At 33.9% G+C, this 21,177-nt stretch overlaps 1 protein-coding gene across 6 annotated transcripts in view; it reads left to right on the top strand.

Moving 5' to 3' along the window:
* LOC101899374 (uncharacterized) overlaps positions 1–9,949 on the top strand; it is a 75,419-nt gene extending 65,470 nt beyond the window's left edge. For all 6 annotated transcript variants that reach the window (XM_059127094.1, XM_059127091.1, XM_059127093.1 and 3 more), the window contains exon 5: positions 7,415–9,949. In XM_059127094.1, coding sequence (XP_058983077.1) covers positions 7,415–7,819 — 405 coding nt within the window. In that variant the 3' untranslated portion in view covers positions 7,820–9,949. The remainder of the gene's footprint in view (positions 1–7,414) is intronic.
* The last annotated feature ends 11,228 nt before the right edge of the window (positions 9,950–21,177 follow it).

Consider the following 21,177-nt stretch of genomic DNA (forward strand, 5'->3'; position numbering starts at 1 on the left):
TTACATGGAGAAAATTCTAAAATTTGTAGATATGTCGAAATTTTAGTGTAAGGTTTTCACCCCCCTAATACACATTATTAGCCAAATTCTTTGAAATATGGTTAAATTAGGAAGTACCTTCTTTATATGGGCACTACTCCGAAACATCGACATACATTAAAAACTTTCTTCTACTCTATAATTCAATGATGATTCAACAAATATTCGGTCCCGTGCTACTTTCTTATATTAGTAATTTGTTCATGTTTCCACAATTTATTTCATATAGATGCACATCCCAAATCTACGTTCCCAACCAATATTCTCTTGGGGGTTACAAATTCAATAGAATACAAAATTTTCTTTTCTGACCACACATTAGATGTGAAAGAGGACTTGGGGATACTCCAATGTGAAAATTTCAAATTTTATGCGAAGAGGTTCTCTACCCCCTTGGAAAAAAAATGTCAAATAAGGGCCAAAAAATGAAAAAAGTGGCCAAGACCCCAAAAATAGCTTAAATCATAGATGGTTATATAAATATGAAATCGGGAAATAGGGTCATCTACATTGGGCCATCTCCTCTATTGTTAAAGTTACTCTATTATATGTGCTAGACAAACCAATGAGACTTTGATATTTTTTAAAATGAGTAATAATAAACGTATCCGATACTGTGCCTGTATTCCATTATATCATTACGTAGTTAGACTTAAATTTACGCTGATAATTAATGGAATAATTCCTAAGGATTAATTGTTGCTAATGTTCAAATGCTACCGGTTTCATAAACTTTATTTTGGTTCAAATCATGGTGGAACCTCTTTTAAATACCACGGTCGTACTCAGAAATGCCTTTCGCAAAAATTTCATTGACCTTTATTTTCCATGCAAAAGGTACAAAAATATCAGAATAGTAGCCATTTCGGAGGAGGTCCGGGCCACATGCACCCCATATGTACGCCTCTGCGAAAGATGGCATTTATATGTAAAGTGTAAAGACTGTTCTCATGATGGATAATCGAAATTATCCAAATCATTATTCCTGGAATTGTCGTCTATATCTCCTGTAAAAATGTTCAAAACTCTTTCAATCATAATTCACATTCATTATTCTAATGAAAATTGTCGTTAATTCCCCTCATTAAATTCTATGTTAATTAAAACACGGTCATAAACTTCTGAAGAAATCGTTTCATAAATCATTAAATCAGTTAATTGAAACATCGAAGCGAAACATGCAGCTGGAAAACCAACCCAACTCAACTCAACAGATCAGCCATAAAAGCCACAATAATTATCATCATAAAAGGAATCGGACAAATGACTGACATGAAAATACGACTGTCATCTTGTTGCTTGTTTAATACACATAAACATGCCACCCAACATGACATTGCACCAGATGTTGTTACTTTTAAAAATGGAAACATCAAAAGAATAAAATCTTATAATTTCACGTTCTTCGAATTATTTATAAATCTATATCTATAAAAGAGGAAAATGTTTGTATGTTTGTAATTTATGGACTCGAAAACCGCTGAATAGATTTTCCTGAAAATGTCCATATATACTGCAACATCGCCTGAAAGTAACATAGGCTATATACATTTTTGAATTTCCACTTGGAACTGGAGATATAGCATCAGAATCGGAGGTACCTCCCAACAATTTAGATTTTATATGCACATATCTATTGATTGGTTGAAGATACAGTCTCCAAATTTGGAATACGTAACGGAATTTGGAACAAAAATAAGTTTGTTAAATTATATTGTAATCGGTTCAGATTTAGATATAGCTCCCATATATATTTTCGACCGATTTCGTTCATTTGATGCCTCAAACACAATATGAATGTTCGATTCCAATGAAATTTGGAATGTGTGACGGGATTTAATCCGAAAATAAATTTGTCAAATTATATTGAAATCGGTTCAGATTTGGATATAGCTCCCATATATATTTTCGGTCGATTTCAAGCATTTGATGCACCAAACACGCTATGTATCCCCAATTTCAATGAAATTTGAAACGTGTGATATATTTTATCTAAAAAATTGATTTCCCAAATTATATTGAAATCGGTTCAGATTTGGATATAGCTCCCATATTTATTTTCGACCGATTTCATGTATTTGATGCACCAAACACGCTATGTATCTCTAATTTCAATGAAATTTGGAATGTGTAGCGGAAATTAAAACAAATATACATTTGTCAAATTATATTAAAATCGGTTCAGATTTGGATATAGCTCTCATATATATTTTCGACCGATTTCATGTATTTTATGCACCATACACGATATGTATGTTCGATTCCAAAGAAATTTGGAATATGTAACGGGATTTTGATTAGAAAATAAATTAGTCAAATTATATTAAAATCGGTTCAGATTTGGATATAGCTCCCATATATATTTTCCGCCGATTTCACATATTTGATGCACAAAACACGATACGTATTTCCGATTCCAAAGAAATTCGGCATGAGTGGCTAAATTTGGTACAAAAATAAATTTGACAAATTATATTTAAATACGCTCAGATGTGATTAAAGCTCCCATATATATACTCAGCCGATTTCACATATTTGCTGCACCCAAAGCGAGAGAGACAAAATCTGGCACCAGAAAAAATTGCCAAATTATATTGAAATCAATTGAGGTCGATTTCATACATATTATGCACCAAACACGATATATATGACCGCACATATTTGCGTCAAATATGTGAAATCGGCCGAGAATATATATATGGGAGCTATATCCAAATCTTCATTAATTTCCAATTAATTTATCACATTTATTATTATAACCAAATTCCACCACACATTCTGAATTTCATTGGAATCGGTCATATATATCGTGTTTGGTGCATATAAAATATGAAATGATTTTGTTTATTAACGCATTAAATTAGTGCAATATATTTTTTTTTAATTTTTAAATTTGTTTTTCTTTATCCAACACTAGCTGGCCCGGTCCGCGTTGCCGGCCCGTAGTTTTTGTCTATTATGCATATTTTCCCAAGCATAATTATTCACAGATATGACTGATATAAGTGTTCACGTACATGTCGATTTAAAGTGTTTTAAAATACCTGTACCCATTTGTGTGGATGTGCTATACAAATCTATTAAAAAGTATATATCAAACTTATCGCCATATAAGGGATCAAATTAATTTTTAATATGGTAAAAATCGTAGCAAAATCTTTCAATCTTTCTTTGGAATTTACCGTAATTTGTATACTACATAATTGAGGGCTGAATGATTTAAGAATAGCCAAAGTTAATTACTTTTTTAAACCCATTAGCACCTTAGATTGTGCATTAGAGTCCTCATAAGTCGCCCTAACCATGTCGGTCTGTTTGTCCGCCAAAAGGTTGACTTAAGAGGGTATTATTACATGGAGAAAATTCTAAAATTTGTAGATATGTCGAAATTTTAGTGTAAGGTTTTCACCCCCCTAATACACATTATTAGCCAAATTCTTTGAAATATGGTTAAATTAGGAAGTACCTTCTTTATATGGGCACTACTCCGAAACATCGACATACATTAAAAACTTTCTTCTACTCTATAATTCAATGATGATTCAACAAATATTCGGTCCCGTGCTACTTTCTTATATTAGTAATTTGTTCATGTTTCCACAATTTATTTCATATAGATGCACATCCCAAATCTACGTTCCCAACCAATATTCTCTTGGGGGTTACAAATTCAATAGAATACAAAATTTTCTTTTCTGACCACACATTAGATGTGAAAGAGGACTTGGGGATACTCCAATGTGAAAATTTCAAATTTTATGCGAAGAGGTTCTCTACCCCCTTGGAAAAAAAATGTCAAATAAGGGCCAAAAAATGAAAAAAGTGGCCAAGACCCCAAAAATAGCTTAAATCATAGATGGTTATATAAATATGAAATCGGGTTATTCCCTTATCCGTGAGTTAATATCGATATAAAGACCTGCAAAAGTGATTTTAGTTTTTTGAATGTTTGGGAAGAATTTCTGGAAGGATATAAAACCTTTTTTTACTAAAAGTCCCATTCGCTCTACTATTTTGCACCTTTTATATTTGGTATTTTACTGATTATTCTCCCAAAGAATTTTGCATTTTGAGCTCTCATTGGACGGATCATTGTCACGCTTTGAAATGAGCCCCATTAAGCTTTTTCGGTCATTTTTGTTTGTTTAAATGTGTTCGCATCTTCCAGCTGAACCACGATGTAGGCCCTGGAGTTGAAAGGATAGATGTCAGTTAACATTCTATTTCGCACTTATTTCATTTTTTTAGTGAAAAATTATTCTTTATTTTGTTCGCAAAAAACCCACTGAATTCAATATGATAATACAAATTGAAAAAAAAAATGACAAAAATAGAATAACAAATTGAAAAAATCTTCAACTTGTTCGCTGATTTTTACAGCAAATGTTTAAAGATCCTTACAAAGTTTGTCAATAGAATATACTATTACTTTAAAATTCGATTCCATTGAAAATTTTTTTGATTTTTTCCAGATTTGAGAATTTTTGCAATGAGATCTCTTTTTCATGATTTTTTTAGCGATTTTTAAAAAGTAATTATCTTTTAACTTTGGTGTGACCGCGTTCAATTATTTCAATATCATCTATTCCGTTCGCCACCACATAATTCGGTACTACACTTCCATGTAACCCGCCATCAATTTCAGTTCTCAAGAAATCAAGTCAATTAAATAAATTGGTATTAATATTCGAATTCAAAAATAAAATATAAAAACACTACAAATGTACGTTAGAAAAAAGTAAGTCAAAATGGAAAAAAATCATGCAAAATAAAACATTACTATTGTACATTTGAAAAGTCACAATGAAAATGTTAATATATCACATTTTTACGCGATTTTTTTGGATATTATCCTTTTCGGAGAGGAGACAACTCCGAATTTGTGTGAATCGTTAAAATCAGTCCAGCGGTTCTTAAGTTATAAGCGTAGTAACTAACACAACTTACATTTATATATATATATAGATATATTCGTAAATAAAATTTTGAATGCATATAAAATCAAAAGGGGTAGCGAAGCGCACCGGGTTCAGCTAGTATGTCAATAAATCGCGTCTTATATGAGTTTTTGATATTTATGTTGAAAAAAATAAATAAGGTTTCAATTCTTCCAATAGATGGCGTAATGACATTTCAAGCTTCTGTTACGTTTTCATTTGGCAAGAATTGTCTCGTTAGCCTGCATGCCATTATATCACAGATAAAATTGACCAAAAACATACAAATGCATAAGATTATTAAATTAGAGCTGAAAATAGAAATCTATTACGAAAAAGAAAAGAAAACAAACCATATCTATTGGAAAATATGGCGAAGACCCTAGACCAATGATTCTTGGGATTAGGACTACATGGTGAGATGAAAAAACTGCAACCAACTTCATTTCCAAACCATTCGTCCGATAGCTGTTAAAATTATTCCACTGATAGCTCACTATATTGTTTACAATCGTACAAAAGCATTTTGGTGCGAATTTTCAAAAAAAAAAGTTATTCCTGGTGGATTTTAAGCGTGATAGTGTGATTTCTTTATATTTGGCTGGAAAACCACCACCGTTAGAGCAATCCAGCATTTAAATGAGAATAAATCTTTTGTGTCTTCTATCATCGCTCGTTACCGTAATACTGCTAGCGTAGCCCGACGTCAAGAAAGTGGACGGAAGAAAACAGCAACATCAGTAGAAATGGTTCGAAAAGTAAAGAATCGATTTGATCGAAACCCGCGTCGCAGTAGCCGAAAAATGGCTCATGAGCTGAACATATCACAATATTCCATTCGGCAAATATTGAAAAACGAGCTCGGGGTAAAGCCATTGAAATTCCAAAAAGTGCAAGAACTTACACCGCAACAGAAAGAAAGTAGACTCAAAAGAGCTAAAGAGTTGCTTTGCTTGAGCGAAAGTGGTGAACTGCCGAATTTGGTTTTCTCCGATAAGAAAACATTCGTTGTCCAGCAGTTTGTAAACAAACAAAATGCTCGTGTTTACTTGCCAAAGAGGTTAGCTGAAAATGTGCACCTTCGGTTGAGCACCAGAACTTAAGCGCCGACCATGGTGATGGTGAGGGCCGCCACAACAGCCGATGGTCGCTCTCGACTCGTATTAATCGACCGTGGCATCAGAATAAATGCTGAATATTAACGCGAAAATATTCTAGGCACGCAAACATTTTGGCCGCACACCTTGGACATTCCAACAGGAATCAGCACCATCGCACTCGGGACGCGCCACCCACGAATGGTTACAAAATGAGATTCCTCGCTTCAATTCCAGCGCACAATGACCACCAAAATCTCCGGATACCAATCCGTTGGACTATTGTGTCTGGAGTATTTTGGAAAGCAAGGTTGGCACTAAAAAATACCATAATGTCGATCAACTCAGCCAAGCGCTTCGCCGGGAATAGGCCAAAATACCGCAGAGCAACATTCGGGCAGCTTGTGACGTTTTCATTGGCCGTTTGAAGGCCATAATTTGTGCCAAAGTTGACCAATTCGAACAAATCTAAACTTATTCGAAATGGCTTTCATTCAATAAAATTAAAAAAATGTAAACATTATGGCATTTGCCTTTGTTGCAGATTTTTATTTCACCTTTTTATATTTACCTTTGATATGGTCAAAATGTGCCTCATTTATCATTCTTCACTTTATTCTTCCTCCTCTTCTAAATTTAGCTTCAATTAATTTCCCTTACTGTTATCTGCAAAATGTATTCGCCAACTTGTAATTGACTTCAGATGATCGATATTGGTCCAGTTGTTGTAAAATCAAAATTCAAGATAACTACCATTGGCTGTTGAAGCATGTGCACAAAATAAGTCACAACAAATGACGTTTGGTAGCTTCGATTGGTGTCCCCATAAATTCCAATGAATGCTGTTTTGATGTTTATCATTGGACAGCTTTAATTAAAATTTGTAACACCACTGCGTCAATATGCCAAAATTGAAAAAAAATGCAGCAGCATTTATTCTGGTCATTTATAGAGAGGGGAGGTGACTGGGGGAAGGAATGCATTCAAGCGTATGATGCGCACACAAATGCCGCAAGTGATTGCTATATCCTTGTTTGCAGATGATGATAATGATGGTGGTGGCATTTGTGATTGTGCAACGAAAGCTTAAGGGGAAATTAAAAACAACATCAGTAGCAACAACAACAATAAAATATGTTGCTAATTAGCATTTGAACTCGAACATAATAAATTTTAAACATCATGTAAATGGCAACAATATTATCATGCCTGCACTTATTCAGACATACCATTTGGACAAAATATTCATTTCCAAAAATCTCTCTTCTCTCTTTTTTCATGAATCGTTGTTGACTTTGTTTTATTTATATGATCTAAGTTGATTTTTGGTTTTCTTTTTAGGTCTCCTTCCCCTTCAATTCGAATGGTAAACCCGGACGCATCTACCACTGGAATTTGCCGGTAATTAAGAAAATACTCGAAGAGAAACAACAGCGTTTTCCCAGTGTGGCCAATGTGGAGCCACATAAAGTCCAGCAATTGATTGATATCCACAACATACCCACCTGGTCCAAACCGTGGGAGAATGAGTCGATCGAGAAGTCTTATCATCACCATCATCACGACTCAATGATGAGCTATAAAAAGTCCCTAAAACGCAAATCGCCCTCGTACTATGCCCCGGCCAATACCGTCAACAAGAATAGCTTCAATAAATACTTTTCGGGTAATGGCAAACCGAAGGGATTCTATGTCATCAAAGAGAATCAAAAGAAACCATCCTACTATAAAAATATTGTATCGTAAACAGTTCGGGAGGAAGTAAAGCCGAGGAACAACAAACATTCGCCTACATACAAAAAGTCTAATCCTAAGCCTAAGGAAACAAACCACAAAATAAACGAAATGCAAGTAGTTACTTAAGTATTTTTACGTTAGGGAATAAAATACTGAACACACACAATTACACAGACACAGGGAGGACCACAACTTGAAAATATTAAATATTGGAATCCTGAAGAGAACACATAAAGTTGTAACAAATTTTAGAAGCCATAAAATCAAGAAAACGGGCTTTCATTTGGTGTGATGGAAATTTATAGAACAGCAGCAGAGGATATTGTAGACTTCTGTAGTCTTTCCTTAAATGGGATCTATAGATTTGAAAGAAAACATTAAAAACTTTCACGAAATCTCTTGAAGGAAATTAGGAAATCTTACCAAAAAATCTTATCTTAAATATGATCTATAGATTTGAAAGAACATATTTAAACCTTTCACAAAATTTCTTGAAGAAAATTTCGAAATCTTATCTTAAAAATCTTTTAATAAAGGAGCTTTTACATTTTTATAGAATATGTATTGATCTACGGATAAAAATTTTCTAAATAAGGGATACAGAGACGAGAACAAAATTCAACTTTCAAAATTAAAAGATTTTTGTCTTCAGTAAAAAAATTTAAAATCGAAAATCGACTTTTACTTCCCAATCAAAGTTAATCTAATTAGATTTTAGACTTATTAACAATTAATTTTGGCAACAGATTATAAAATGAATTTATGCCTCAAGAACGCCTGCCTAATTTTAACAATTCACACTATTTCGAATGGTATCTTGGCATAATAGGATAACATAGGCTGCAATCAGTAAAATATCGAATATAAATAGTTACTGCAATATGTGGATTACACAAAATGGCAGAGCGAATTGAACATAAGGAGGAAAGAAAAGGATTCATACCCTCTGAAAATACTTCCGCAACTTTCAAGATTCTTAAATCGCTAGTACTGTTATACGGAGGACCATGCGTAATAGCGTGTAATGACATTGTGAAACAGCAATCCAGGGGTTGGTAAATTCTTAGTGAATAGTTTTCGGTTCCCATGCCAAACACTTTAAGGAACCACTAAATTTATCCCTTACAATACACAAAGGGCCTCAAGTATGTTGCTATACGCTTCTCAAAATTTATGATAAAGTTTTAAATATGATACGGTCGTATGGGTTACATGTATCATTTGTACAAAATATGGGTCATGCACGCTTCCCAAAATTTATGATAAAGTTTTCAATTTGATACGGTCGTATGGGTTACATGTATCATTTGTACAAAATATGGGTTATGTCGGCTTACGTTTTGGTACAGCCCTATTTAAGGGTGTATCACGATTTCAAGTATTTTTATACGCTCCACCATTCATAGTATGGAGGATATATTAAGTTCGTCATTCCGTTTGTAACTCATCGAAATAATAATTTTAGACCCAACCAAGTATATATATTCTTGATCAGCATGAAATTCTAAGACGATTTAGCCCTGTCCGTCCACTGTTGTAATCACGCTACAGTCAAAACTAATTAAGGTAGGAAGCTTCGACTTTGCACAAGTCTGTCTTTTGCCTGCAGGCAGGTCAAGTTCGAAGACGATTTAGCCCTGTCCGTCCGTCCGTCTGTTGTAATCACGCTACAGTCAAAACTAATTAAGGTAGGAAGCTTCGACTTTGCACAAGTCTGTCTTTTGCCTGCAGGCAGGTCAAGATCGAAGATGGGCCATATCGGTCCATGATTTCGTTTAGCCCCCATATAACGTTACCCCTGATATTTCGTATTTTTATGATATAAGCCACATTTTTCAATGGAATTGTCTGAAATTCCACACAAGGAATTCCTTGTGAGTACTTTACCCCCTGAAAGAGAATTGTCTATATAGATCGACAATCCCCATATAACGTCACCTTCGATATTAGGTGTTTTTAAAATTTTAGCCACATTTTCCAATGGAATTGTCTGAAAATCCACACAAGTAGTTCCTTGTGAGTACTTTATCCCCTGGAAGAGAATTATCCATATAGCTCCACGATATCGTATAGCCCCCATATTTTTATGATTTTGGCCACATTTTTCAATGGAATTGTCTGAAATTCAACACAATTAGTTCTTTGTGAGTACTTTACCCCCTGAAATAGAATTGTCTATATAAGTTAACAATATCGTATCCATATTTTTAAGATTTTAACAGAATTGTTAATGAATTTTATTTTTTTGAAAATTTCCTAATTCTTTCCAAATGGTTGAGGGTATTCAGAGTTCGGCCCGGCCTAACTTACTGATTTTTTATTTTTTTAAATTAAGAAATTTTTTTTATATTTTGAGTTTATAGAAAGAAGAAAACATCCTTTAAAAAAATTATATGTGTAGGCCCACGTTTTATTATATTATCTATTTCGAGAGTCTTGACCAAATTTTCCAATCGAATTTGCTAAAAATGTGTATTAAAACTACTTTGGGAGCAGATATAATTTTGTATAATCCCCACATAACAGTAACACCGATGCCCAAAGATCTTCTACTCCTATCCCTTAATAAAAGGCTTGGATTTTTTCGACAGCTTTTGAACTTTGAGAGATTTCAAGATTAATTAAATTAAAAAAACAAGTAAGCAAAGGCTACAGTCGAGCGGGGCCGACCGTTGAATACCCTACAACACTATAATAAACGATACAGTTCATATAGGCGAGATACTCGAAAGAATTCCACAAGATATTGTGACAAATAATAAAAGAAAACCATCAGGTTTCGTTCTCTAATTTTCGAATAATAGCAACTTAAACTAATTTGCTCATTTCAAATTTATTGGTAGATGTTGCACGTAAATGGTCTTCCTAGATCTGGAACCAATATTTCCCAAAGACCCATAGTCTCTTAGAAGTGGCAAAAGATTAACATTTATTATTGGCTTTTTATTTTTTTGAGATACAGACATTTGACTATATTCTTCCACGAAATCAGCGTTAACGAAATAGTCAGAAGTGCGTCTTTCCTGTATTTGTGAATTCTCCAAAAAGTCACTGGAATGGACATTTTCGTATTTTGTCTACAAAAGTTGGCAAACTCCTTCACACATTGAATATTTTTGGATGGCCATCCGCAGTTGCTTGGCTTTTGCAATGTCCGGTAACCCCAATTCAAATGTGCGTGAGGATCGGGCGATAATTACGACCTGCTGACAATTTTGGTTTTTTGGTCCATTTCAACCCCTAGATATATTGCGATCATCTCCAAAAAGAATAGGCTTCTATTCTGACCCTCATCTTATCCCCATGCAAAATTTCGTAAGGATCGGGCCATAAATGCGATCTGTATATGATATCCTGATATCCTAACTACTTAGTTTTGTTAGCTGTAGAAATATTACCAAATGTTTAATTCAAAATGAAAATATGCCAAAAATATGACAAAATTGAAAAAATATGAGAAAATTTTACAAAATCAATATTTTCATCTTTATAGAGATATTTTTATGCGATTTTTTAAGACGTTTTTTCTTTCCTGCCAAGAGGCCATTCTGAATTAATGAGAACTGTCGAAATCAGTTCAGCCGTTCTCGACATATAAGAGATCTTTCAAGCATATCTTCTTTGATAGACATATATATCGCACTTATTTTGCTATATATCCGGTTTGTTGGATGTTAACATCAATGTAAAGATCAGGAGTAACCTTGTCATGGCTTTGTGATTTCGCCGCGATTTAAAATATTCGCGGTTTAATGAAAAATTTTGAATTTTTTCAACAAAAAAGATATGGTCTATTTTACCCGCTAAATATTTTCCGATGACCACCCAAATTGGTAGGCTTCTTCCCCGCCCTAAACTCTAGCTACATGCGAAATTCCGCGTCGATTGGTCTATAATTGTGAACTGTAGAGCAACTGCAAAATCAGCAAATTTTTCAGTTTTTGGTCCATTTCAACCCCTAAATATTATGCAATCCTCTCCAAAAGAAATAGGGTTCTATTCTGAACTTAACCCCACCTACATTTTAAATTTCGTGAAGATCGGGCCATAATTGCGACCTGTAGAGTGATTACAAATTAACATGGACAGACGGACAGACGGACGGACGGACATACATAGCTAGATCGACTCAGCTCGGCGAGATAGGAAGATCCATATATACTTTCCTATGTGGGAAATCAATATTTCGTGGTGTTACATAATTTTTGGCCCAATCAAACTTATAATACCCTCAACACATAGTGTTGTAGGGTATAAATATGTTTTGGGAAGAGTTCGAATTATGGGTTTCTATTAAAAATATTTATATCCCTTTACTCCTTCTGGTACTTTCCCCAAAAAATGTTCAATAATAGTATTTTTTAAAAACATGAAATTTCTGTCAATTTTTTTTAACTTCGCTTATCCGTTATTACAATTTAAGATGCCGTGTCAAAATGGGATATACCTCTCCCACAAATGTACAAGGATTTCCAAAAAAATGCAAACAAAGGTTATATATCTGTCGACGAGACGAATGATGCTTTTAAAAATTCACATTTCCTGACGAATAATATTTCCCATTGAATTAGTAGGCCTTGTTTGGTATGAGATTCGAAAACAAAATGGAGGCTATACCAAATCGTGGACAAACAATGGCAATTTTCGATGAAAGTAGTGAAACTATTGGACTCTGATTTCACGTCCAATCACTTGAAAAAATTTAAATTGAATTGGTGAATAAAATCGAAGTTTGAGGTGATGAAGAATATTTTGACAAAGTTCGTGATCTAAATTGGGCAGCCCTTAGAGTTTGCCAAATTCCTATTCACTCCAATATACGCCTCAGATAATTATGTTGCGTAAAATGTTTATTTTTTTTCATCACACCAAACACGAACAAAAGGGCACTAAAATCCTTAAAATCGTATGGGTTATTTAATTGACAAAGCCTATTACAACAACGAAATCATAAAAGCTCACAAACCTATCCTAATTTTATAACACATATAAACCTTATATAGAATCTTAAAAATTTAAATAATAACCAACAAGTTTATGGAAGCAACAAAAACGAGTCAAGGCTGATGAAATCACATCATAACATAAGAAAATCTTACCCTCAATTCAAATACAAAATAAAATCATAAAATGAAATTTTCTATTTTTTTATTGCCCAAAAAATCACTTGAGCCAGCTTACAAAGCACAGATGATCAGTATGGCGAAATTTGAGTTTAAGCCATCCACAGATTATCTCTGAAGACAGCCAATATCAAACACAAAATTTATTAATCTAGAAAAAAAAAATAATTACAGCAAGTTTTTTTGTTTATATTTAACGACCAACAATAATTTCTCCCGAGGACTGATAAGAAAATGTATACCCTCCCACTATGGTATAAGGGATTTATATCAATTATTTTATAAGCATACAAACATACATTAGTAGATGTATTTGACTTCAAAATGGATACAATAATGAAAAAAATTTTTTTTAAATTAAGGTGAATTTACCCGGTTTTACCTGCGAAACTAAGAAATAAATTTGGAACTTTTAATTCGAATAAAATGGTTCCCCATCCCCCATTCAAATTCAAAATTCTTTAAATTTAGTTCTTACTTTTGCTTGTGAAACCATCTGCCAACTATATATCAAAAAAAATTAGATTTAATAAAAAACTAACAAAATACGTTTTTGTAGAAAACAACTTTTCTTATTTTAATATATATTAAAATGTATTTAATAAATATTTCTTGTGTTTCTGTTTGTTTAGCATTTAAGGAAGACTTCTTAAAGTTTTGTATTTTGGTTTATTTTTTACGTTGAAAACTATTTAGTTCTAAGGAAAAAATACCACAAATTATGAAGTGAAAAGTGACGAATAAATAATGTGAATTAATCTTGTATGAGTATTTGCAAAGTCAATAAATAAAATAAACATTTTTATACAAATAATAATTATGGAATATGTTGTTTGGTTTTATTTAATTATTTCCAGTTTTTTATAGAAAGAAATCTTGTGATGAGAATTTGGATCATTCGACCAATTCGACCTTTCGATATCAATGATTCTTCGAAATGTTGACCTCTAGGGACTGTTTTTAGCGATAGGCAAGGGTTGAACTTCAACAAAATTTGAAAAACAATAATACGACCATGGTACAATAAAAAGGTAAGGTAAAGTTACAAGCTGGTTAAATTTTTTCCTGAGTGTACCCGACTTCGGCCAACTTTGTGTGTGTATAACAATACTGTCGTGAATAGCATCAAATTTTAGAATAAGTTAGATAGTTCAAATTGGCCACCTTTTGCACGAATTATGGCCTTCAAACGGCCAATGAAACCGTCACATGCTGCCGGAATGTTGCTCTGTGGTATTTTGGCCCATTCCCCGCGAAGTGCTTGCTTGAGATGATCGACACATTGGTATTTTTTAGTGCCAGCCTTGCTTTCCCAAATACTCCAGATACAAAAGTGTAACGGATTGGTATCCGGAGATTTTGGTGGCCATTGTGCGCTGGAAATCAAGCGAGGAACCTCATTTTGTAATCATTCTTGGGTGGCGAGTTCTGAGTGCGATGGTGTTGAGTCCTGTTGGAATTTTTGCATACCTAAAGAATATTTTCGCGATAATATTCGGCATTTATTCCGAGCGACCATCGGCTGTTATGGCGGACCACACCATCGCCATGGCCGGCGCTTGAGTTCTGTTGACCAACCGAAGGTGCACATTTTCAGCTGACCTCTTTGGCAAGTAAACGCGATAATTTTGTTTGTTTATAAACTGCTGGACAACGAATGTTTTCTCATCGGAGAAAACCAAATTCGGCAGTTCACCACTTTCGGCCAATCGAAACAACTCTTTAGCTCTTTTGAGTCTATTTTCATTCTATTGCGGTGTAAGTTCTTGCAGTTTTTGGTATTTCAATGGCCTTAACCGAGCTAATTTTTCAATATCTGGAAATTTCTCGCCAAAATGCTTTTGTACGTTTGTAGACAATATAATGAGCTGTCACTGGAATAATTTTAACAGCTGTAGGACGAGTGGCTTAAAAATAACAGCAGTCTGAAGTTGGTTGCAGGTTTTTCATCTCACCCTGTATATGGGAGCTATACCCAAACCTCAACCGATTTTAATATAATTTGGCAAAAATTTTTGGTGTCAAATTTCGTCACTCTGTTCGAATTTCATTGGAATCGGACATATATATCGCGTTGGTTGCATCAAATATGTAAAATCGGCCGAAAACATAATAATTTAAAAAAATTATTTTTTGGTCAAATCCCGTCGCTCATACCAAATTCCATTAAAATAGAACATACATATCGTATATGTATATATATTTTGCTAATTTATTTTTTTTCCAAATTCCGTTATGCATTCCAAATTTGGAGACTGTATCTGTGCATTTAAAATCTACATTTTTGCGAGGTACATTCAATTCTGATGCCATATCTCCAGCTCCAAGTGGAATTTCAAAAATGTATATGTTACTATGTTACTTTCAGGCAATGTTGTAGTACACTTGAAAATTTTCAGGAAAATATGTTCTGCGGTTTTCGAGTCCAAAAATTACAAACAAACATACATACAAACATTTTCCTCTTTAAAGATATAGATGATAATTATTTGTTTAATTTATGCCAAATCTAACGCTGACGGATTATTTTCCGAATTTATTCAACATTTTTACTATTTATTTATCATCACAGAGTAAGGTTAGGTCATGATACAATCATTACAAGGTAGGACAGCTTAATTAAATTTATAAAACACGACTCTAGCTTCAGATTTGTAACTTCAACTATACTAATAACAAATGCAAACAGTTGTTTTGTTTATTTTAAACTTTTTTCAAAATATATTAATTTGAAAAGAAAATTACGAAAGATAAATGGTATTTCTCAATATCGCGTTCCTAATACGATTAAAATGTTTTTTCATCCAAAAACGTAAAAGCTGTAAATAAAAATTTAAATATCAACAGAATTTGAAAATTTTCTCGGGAACCGGAAAGAGCGTTCCAATATTTTTCATTTTCGAAATATTCACGATGCGTTGAATTTGAATACTATCGGATGTTCCCATCACTCATATTAATACTTTAATGAGAAAGCCACCTAAAGGTGTGGGCGGACCTTTGGTCATCTTCGAACGCGATTTAAACTTGGCAAAACATTTTACAATATACCAGGTTAGGATCAAATCAAATACTTCTTTCGGGAAACAAATATGGATAGATCGACTCCAAATGTCTTGTAACGGATTTCGTTCATAAAAGCCTATGGTGTAAAATTGTTACTTCGATAAGGCACATTTTGGTCATATCGAACCGTCTGAAGCCATAATACTGAGGATATAAAAGTCCTTAATCATTTCCGTGACTTTGTTGAATATATTCGACATTTTTATGTGGAAACCTATATTTTTATACCCTCCACCAGTCGTGTATGGAAATCAATCAAGCTTCCGAACGAAATGAAGTAGGTTTATCTGCAGGACTTTTAGCATTAAATGTGCCAAGTATGTCCATGTTTTGGTATAGTCCCATATAACTGTACCGCCAGATTTAAGGTGGTTTGGTGGTTTAAGTCATAGTTTTAACTCGAATTCGCTGTAATTTGTCAGTTTGTATTACCAGCTGGTAAGAAAAATCCATGCATAGAAATGTCTATATAGGTCCATGTTTTGGTATCTACCTACAAACATTCTGTGTTTTACGGATTTTAGCTAGATTTTTTAATTTGATTTGATTTGGGTACTACAGCTGATGACACAAAATTTGTCTATACGAATTCAAGTCTTCGTATGGACCCAATATAACGGTACCTCTCAATATTCGGTATTTTGATCATTTTAAATATATTTTTCAGCAGAATTATCTTAAACTTCGAGTTCGTAGTAGACACCCCCTTTTCTGGAAGATAATTATCTGTTGAGGTCCACGTTTTCGTATAGTCCCATATAACAGTAATATCTAATATCCAGCATTTTTAATATTATAGCAGAATTTTTTACGGATTTTTAAAAATTTTCAAGTTTCTTTGAAATGGTGGAGGACATTAAAAAAATGAAAAACAGAATATTGATAACATTTACTTTCAAAAGGACGGCGCTACTTGCCACACAACCGAAGCTAAATCGATTTTCAAAAAAAAAAATATTTGGCGGACCTAATTTATTGGTGTAGAGCATTTAATGATCTGTTCCGCCCGACATTATCCTTTTACAAAGTCTTTTTATACCCTCCACCATTCTATGGAGGTACATTAGCTTTGTCATTCCGGTTGTAACTCCTCTAAATATTCATAATAGACCATACAAATATTCATTATTGACCCTATTCTGGATCAGCGTAAAATTCTAAGACGATCTAGCGATGTCCGTCTGTCTGTCTGTTGTAATCACACTATCTTTCGTTCGAATTGAGATAGAACGCCAAAATTTCGTAAATGGGCCATGTCGGTCTATGTTCGTAAATGGGCCATGTCGGTCTACGTTTTCGTATAGCCCCCATATAACGATACCTCCCGATATTCGGTATTTTGATGATTTCAGCAACATCATTCACCGGAATCGTTTCAAATTTCGTATTGGAAGATCTTAATGGGTCCTACAACCTACGGCAAAAAATTTCGTATGCAGGTCCACGTCTTCGTATAGGCCCCATATAGGGGTACCTCCCTATAGTTGGTATTTTGGGTACTACAATCTATGACTAAGAATTTCGTATGCAGGTCGTATAGCCTCCGTATGATGGTACCTCCCGATACTCGGTATTTTTATGATTTTTGCGACATTATTCACCGGAATTGTAACCAGTCCGTATTTAAAGTTCGCAATGGGTACTGTAGCCTATGACAAAAAATTTCGTATGCAAATTCACGTTTTAAGTTCAATGGAACTGTTTCGTTCGTAATGGGTACGACAGCATATGTAAAAAAGGTTGACGTTTTCGGATAGTCCCCATATAACGGTTTCCAATTGAGTGATAGTCTAGGATGTCTATCAAGGTTTTGTGACAGAATTGTTGTAGTTCTAGTTTGACGGACACAGGCATATTTTTAACAAGTTAAAAAACAGTAAGTTCGGCCGGGCTGAACTTTGAATACGCTCCACCATTTGGAACGAATTTGGAAATAAAATCCTGAAAAAATTTTGTTAAAATTTTAAAAATACCGAATATAGCCGTTATATTGGTGCCTATACGACGTGGACCCACACAGGCATTGTTTGTCATAAGTCATTACTAAATTCAAATTCGGAACTTGAAATAAACGGTGATAATGTAGCTAAAATCATCAAATATCGCATATAGGGAGGTACCGTTATATCGGAGCTGTGCGAAGACCTGAATCTGCGTAGTCAATTTTTTGTCATAGGCTGTAGCGTCCATTACGAACTTCAAATACGACAAACAATTTCGGTGAGTATTGTACCTAAACTCGTCAAAATACCGAATATAGGGAGGTACTGGTATATGGGCCCATACGAAGACCTGGCCCTGCATAGACAATTTTCTGTCACAGACTGTAGTTTCCATTACGAACTTCAAATACCAAATTTGAAACAATTCCGGTGAATAATGTTGCTAAAATCATCAAAATACCGAATATAAGGAGGTATCGTTATATGGGGGCTATACGAAGACCTGGACCTGCATAGACAATTTTCTGTCACAGACTGTAGTTTCCATTACGAACTTCAAATACCAAATTTGAAACAATTTCGGTGAATAATGTCGCTAAAATTATCAAAATACCGAATATCTGGAGGTACCGTTATATGGGGGCTATATGAAAACGTGGACCTACATTTCCCATTTACAAACTTAACCTGCCTACTGAAAAAATAAATATGTGTGCAGAATTTTAGCCTTGTATCTCAATTCGTTCGAAAGATAGCGGGACAGACGGACAGTAGACAGACGAAACTTTTCCGAACTTATTTGCTTTTTTACTTGTTAATATGGCATTGTATAATTTGTTATTCAGATTTCAATATATTAGAACCTTAAATAAATCTATATAAATAACCTAGTATCTTATATATATAAAAGAAAGTTAAAAGATAATTACTTTTTCCAAATCACGAAAATAGAGATCTCATTGCAAAAATTCTCAAATCGGGAAAAAAATCGAAATTTAAAAAATTAGTACATTCTATTGACAAACTTTGTAAGGATCTTCAAACATTTGCTGTAAAAAATCAGCGAACAAGTTGAAGATTTTTTTCAATTTGTTATTCTTCTTTTGTCAATTTGTATTATCATATTGAATTCAGTTGATTTTTTTGTGAACAAAATAAAGAATAATTTTTCAGTATATACAATTTTTCACCAAAAAGAAAAATGAAATAAGTGTGAAATACGATGTTAACTGACATTTACCTTTCAACTCCAGGGCCTACATCGTGGTTCAGCTGGAATATGCGAACACATTTAAACAAACAAAAATGACCGAAAAAGTCTAATGAGGCTCTTTTCAAAGTGTGGACCTACTTCTTTCATGTGACAATAATCCGTCCAATGAGAGCTCAAAATGCAAAATTCTTTGGGAGTACAATCAGTAAAATACCAAATATAAAGAATGCAAAATTGTAGAACAAATGGGACTTTTAGTAAGAAAAGGATTTCTATCCTTCCAGAAATTCTTCCCAAATATTTAAGATACCTTAAATCGCTTTTGCAGGTCATGATATCGATCATAACTCACGGATAAGGGTACAACCCGATTTCATATTTAAACAACCATCGTATTATTTAAGCTATTTTTGGGGTCTTGGCCACTTTTTTCATTTTTTTGCCCTTATTTGGCATCTTTGTTTCTAAGGGGGTAGAGAACCTCTTCGCATAAAATTTGAAATTTTCAGAACAGGATTTCAGAATTGTGAAAACATGAACAAATTACAAATATAAGAAAGTAGCACGGCACCGAATATTTGTTGAATCGTCATTGAACTATACTATGATGAAAAATATGGACTTTATGGGGTCTCCAACTTACAATTTAAATGGCAAATAAAATTAATTCCCATCTTACGGTAAAGGGAGTAAAATTGTAAAAATATTTGACTATTCTATCTATGTTGTTCTGCTATATTTTTGTTTTGACCTCTATTTGTCATCTTGGATTATAAGGGGTTGAAGAAAGTTTTCAATGTATGTCGATGTTTCGGAGTAGCGCCCATATAAAGGTACCTCCTGATTTTACCATATTTCAAAGGATTTGGCTAAAAATGTGTATTTGGGGGGTGAAAATCTTACACAAAAATTTCAACATATCTACAAATTTTAGAATTTTTTCAAGTCCACCTTTTGGCGGACAAACAGACCGACATGGTTAGGGGGACTTATGAGGACTCTAATGCATAATCTAAGGTGTTAATGGGTTTAAAAAAGTAATTAACTTTGGCTATTTTTGAATCATTCAGCCCTCAATCATGAGGTGTACAAATACAGTAAATTCCAACTTACTTCTCATTTGACTGGAAAATTTTGCTACGATTTTTACCATACTAAAAATTAATTTGATCCTTTTCATGGGGATACGATTGATATATACTTTTTAATAGATTTGTATAGCACATCCACACATTCCAAGTCCACGGTTTAAATATTGAAGCCTACGACATAAAAATGGGTACAGGTATTTTAAAACACTTAATCGACCAGTGCGTGAACACTTATATCAGTCATATCTGTGAATAATTATGCTTTGACAAATATGCATAATAGACAAAAACTACGGGCCTGCAACGCGGACCGGGCCAGCTAGTTTATAATATAACGTAGTTACAACAAATCGATTTTCGAGAACATATTTCCATTAACCTGATGTATGGACGAAAAATAATGGCAAAAATCAATTTCATTCGAAGAGTCACAGAAGAATAACAAACTTTAAATCATTTTAGTTTATTGGTTTCCCCGTCAATTGCCAGGGCAAGTGAGACGAAGGGCATAAATAGCATCGAACGCATACATCCAAACGGAGGCACGCTCCAAGGTAACCAGACCAAAGCGAAATCCTACAAAATAAAAATAATGAAATATATTCAACAAACGATGTTGGTCGAGTGCAATGAAAATAAGTTAACTAAAAACGAAGTGCACCAAGAGTATTTACGGTGTGGTGGGTTTATGTGTGTGTGTATATGTTTACACAACATCAGGTATGTCATCGACGTCATCGTCATAGCCATCATTGGAAGGAACATCATTGCTGGCGCTGTATCGCTATTTCACATCAGGATATTGCTTCCATGTCGATGTCTCTTGTTTGGTTTGATTCGTCGTCTGTGGAATTTCGAGCTCCTTTGTCGTTATGTTTACATCTTCCAGCCTGGCGGACTTCGACATCCTCGTCATCTGAGCTTCAGCGAT

This window comes from Musca domestica, unplaced genomic scaffold, assembly GCF_030504385.1.
Source record: "Musca domestica strain aabys unplaced genomic scaffold, Musca_domestica.polishedcontigs.V.1.1 42, whole genome shotgun sequence".
Classification (NCBI taxonomy): domain Eukaryota; kingdom Metazoa; phylum Arthropoda; class Insecta; order Diptera; family Muscidae; genus Musca; species Musca domestica.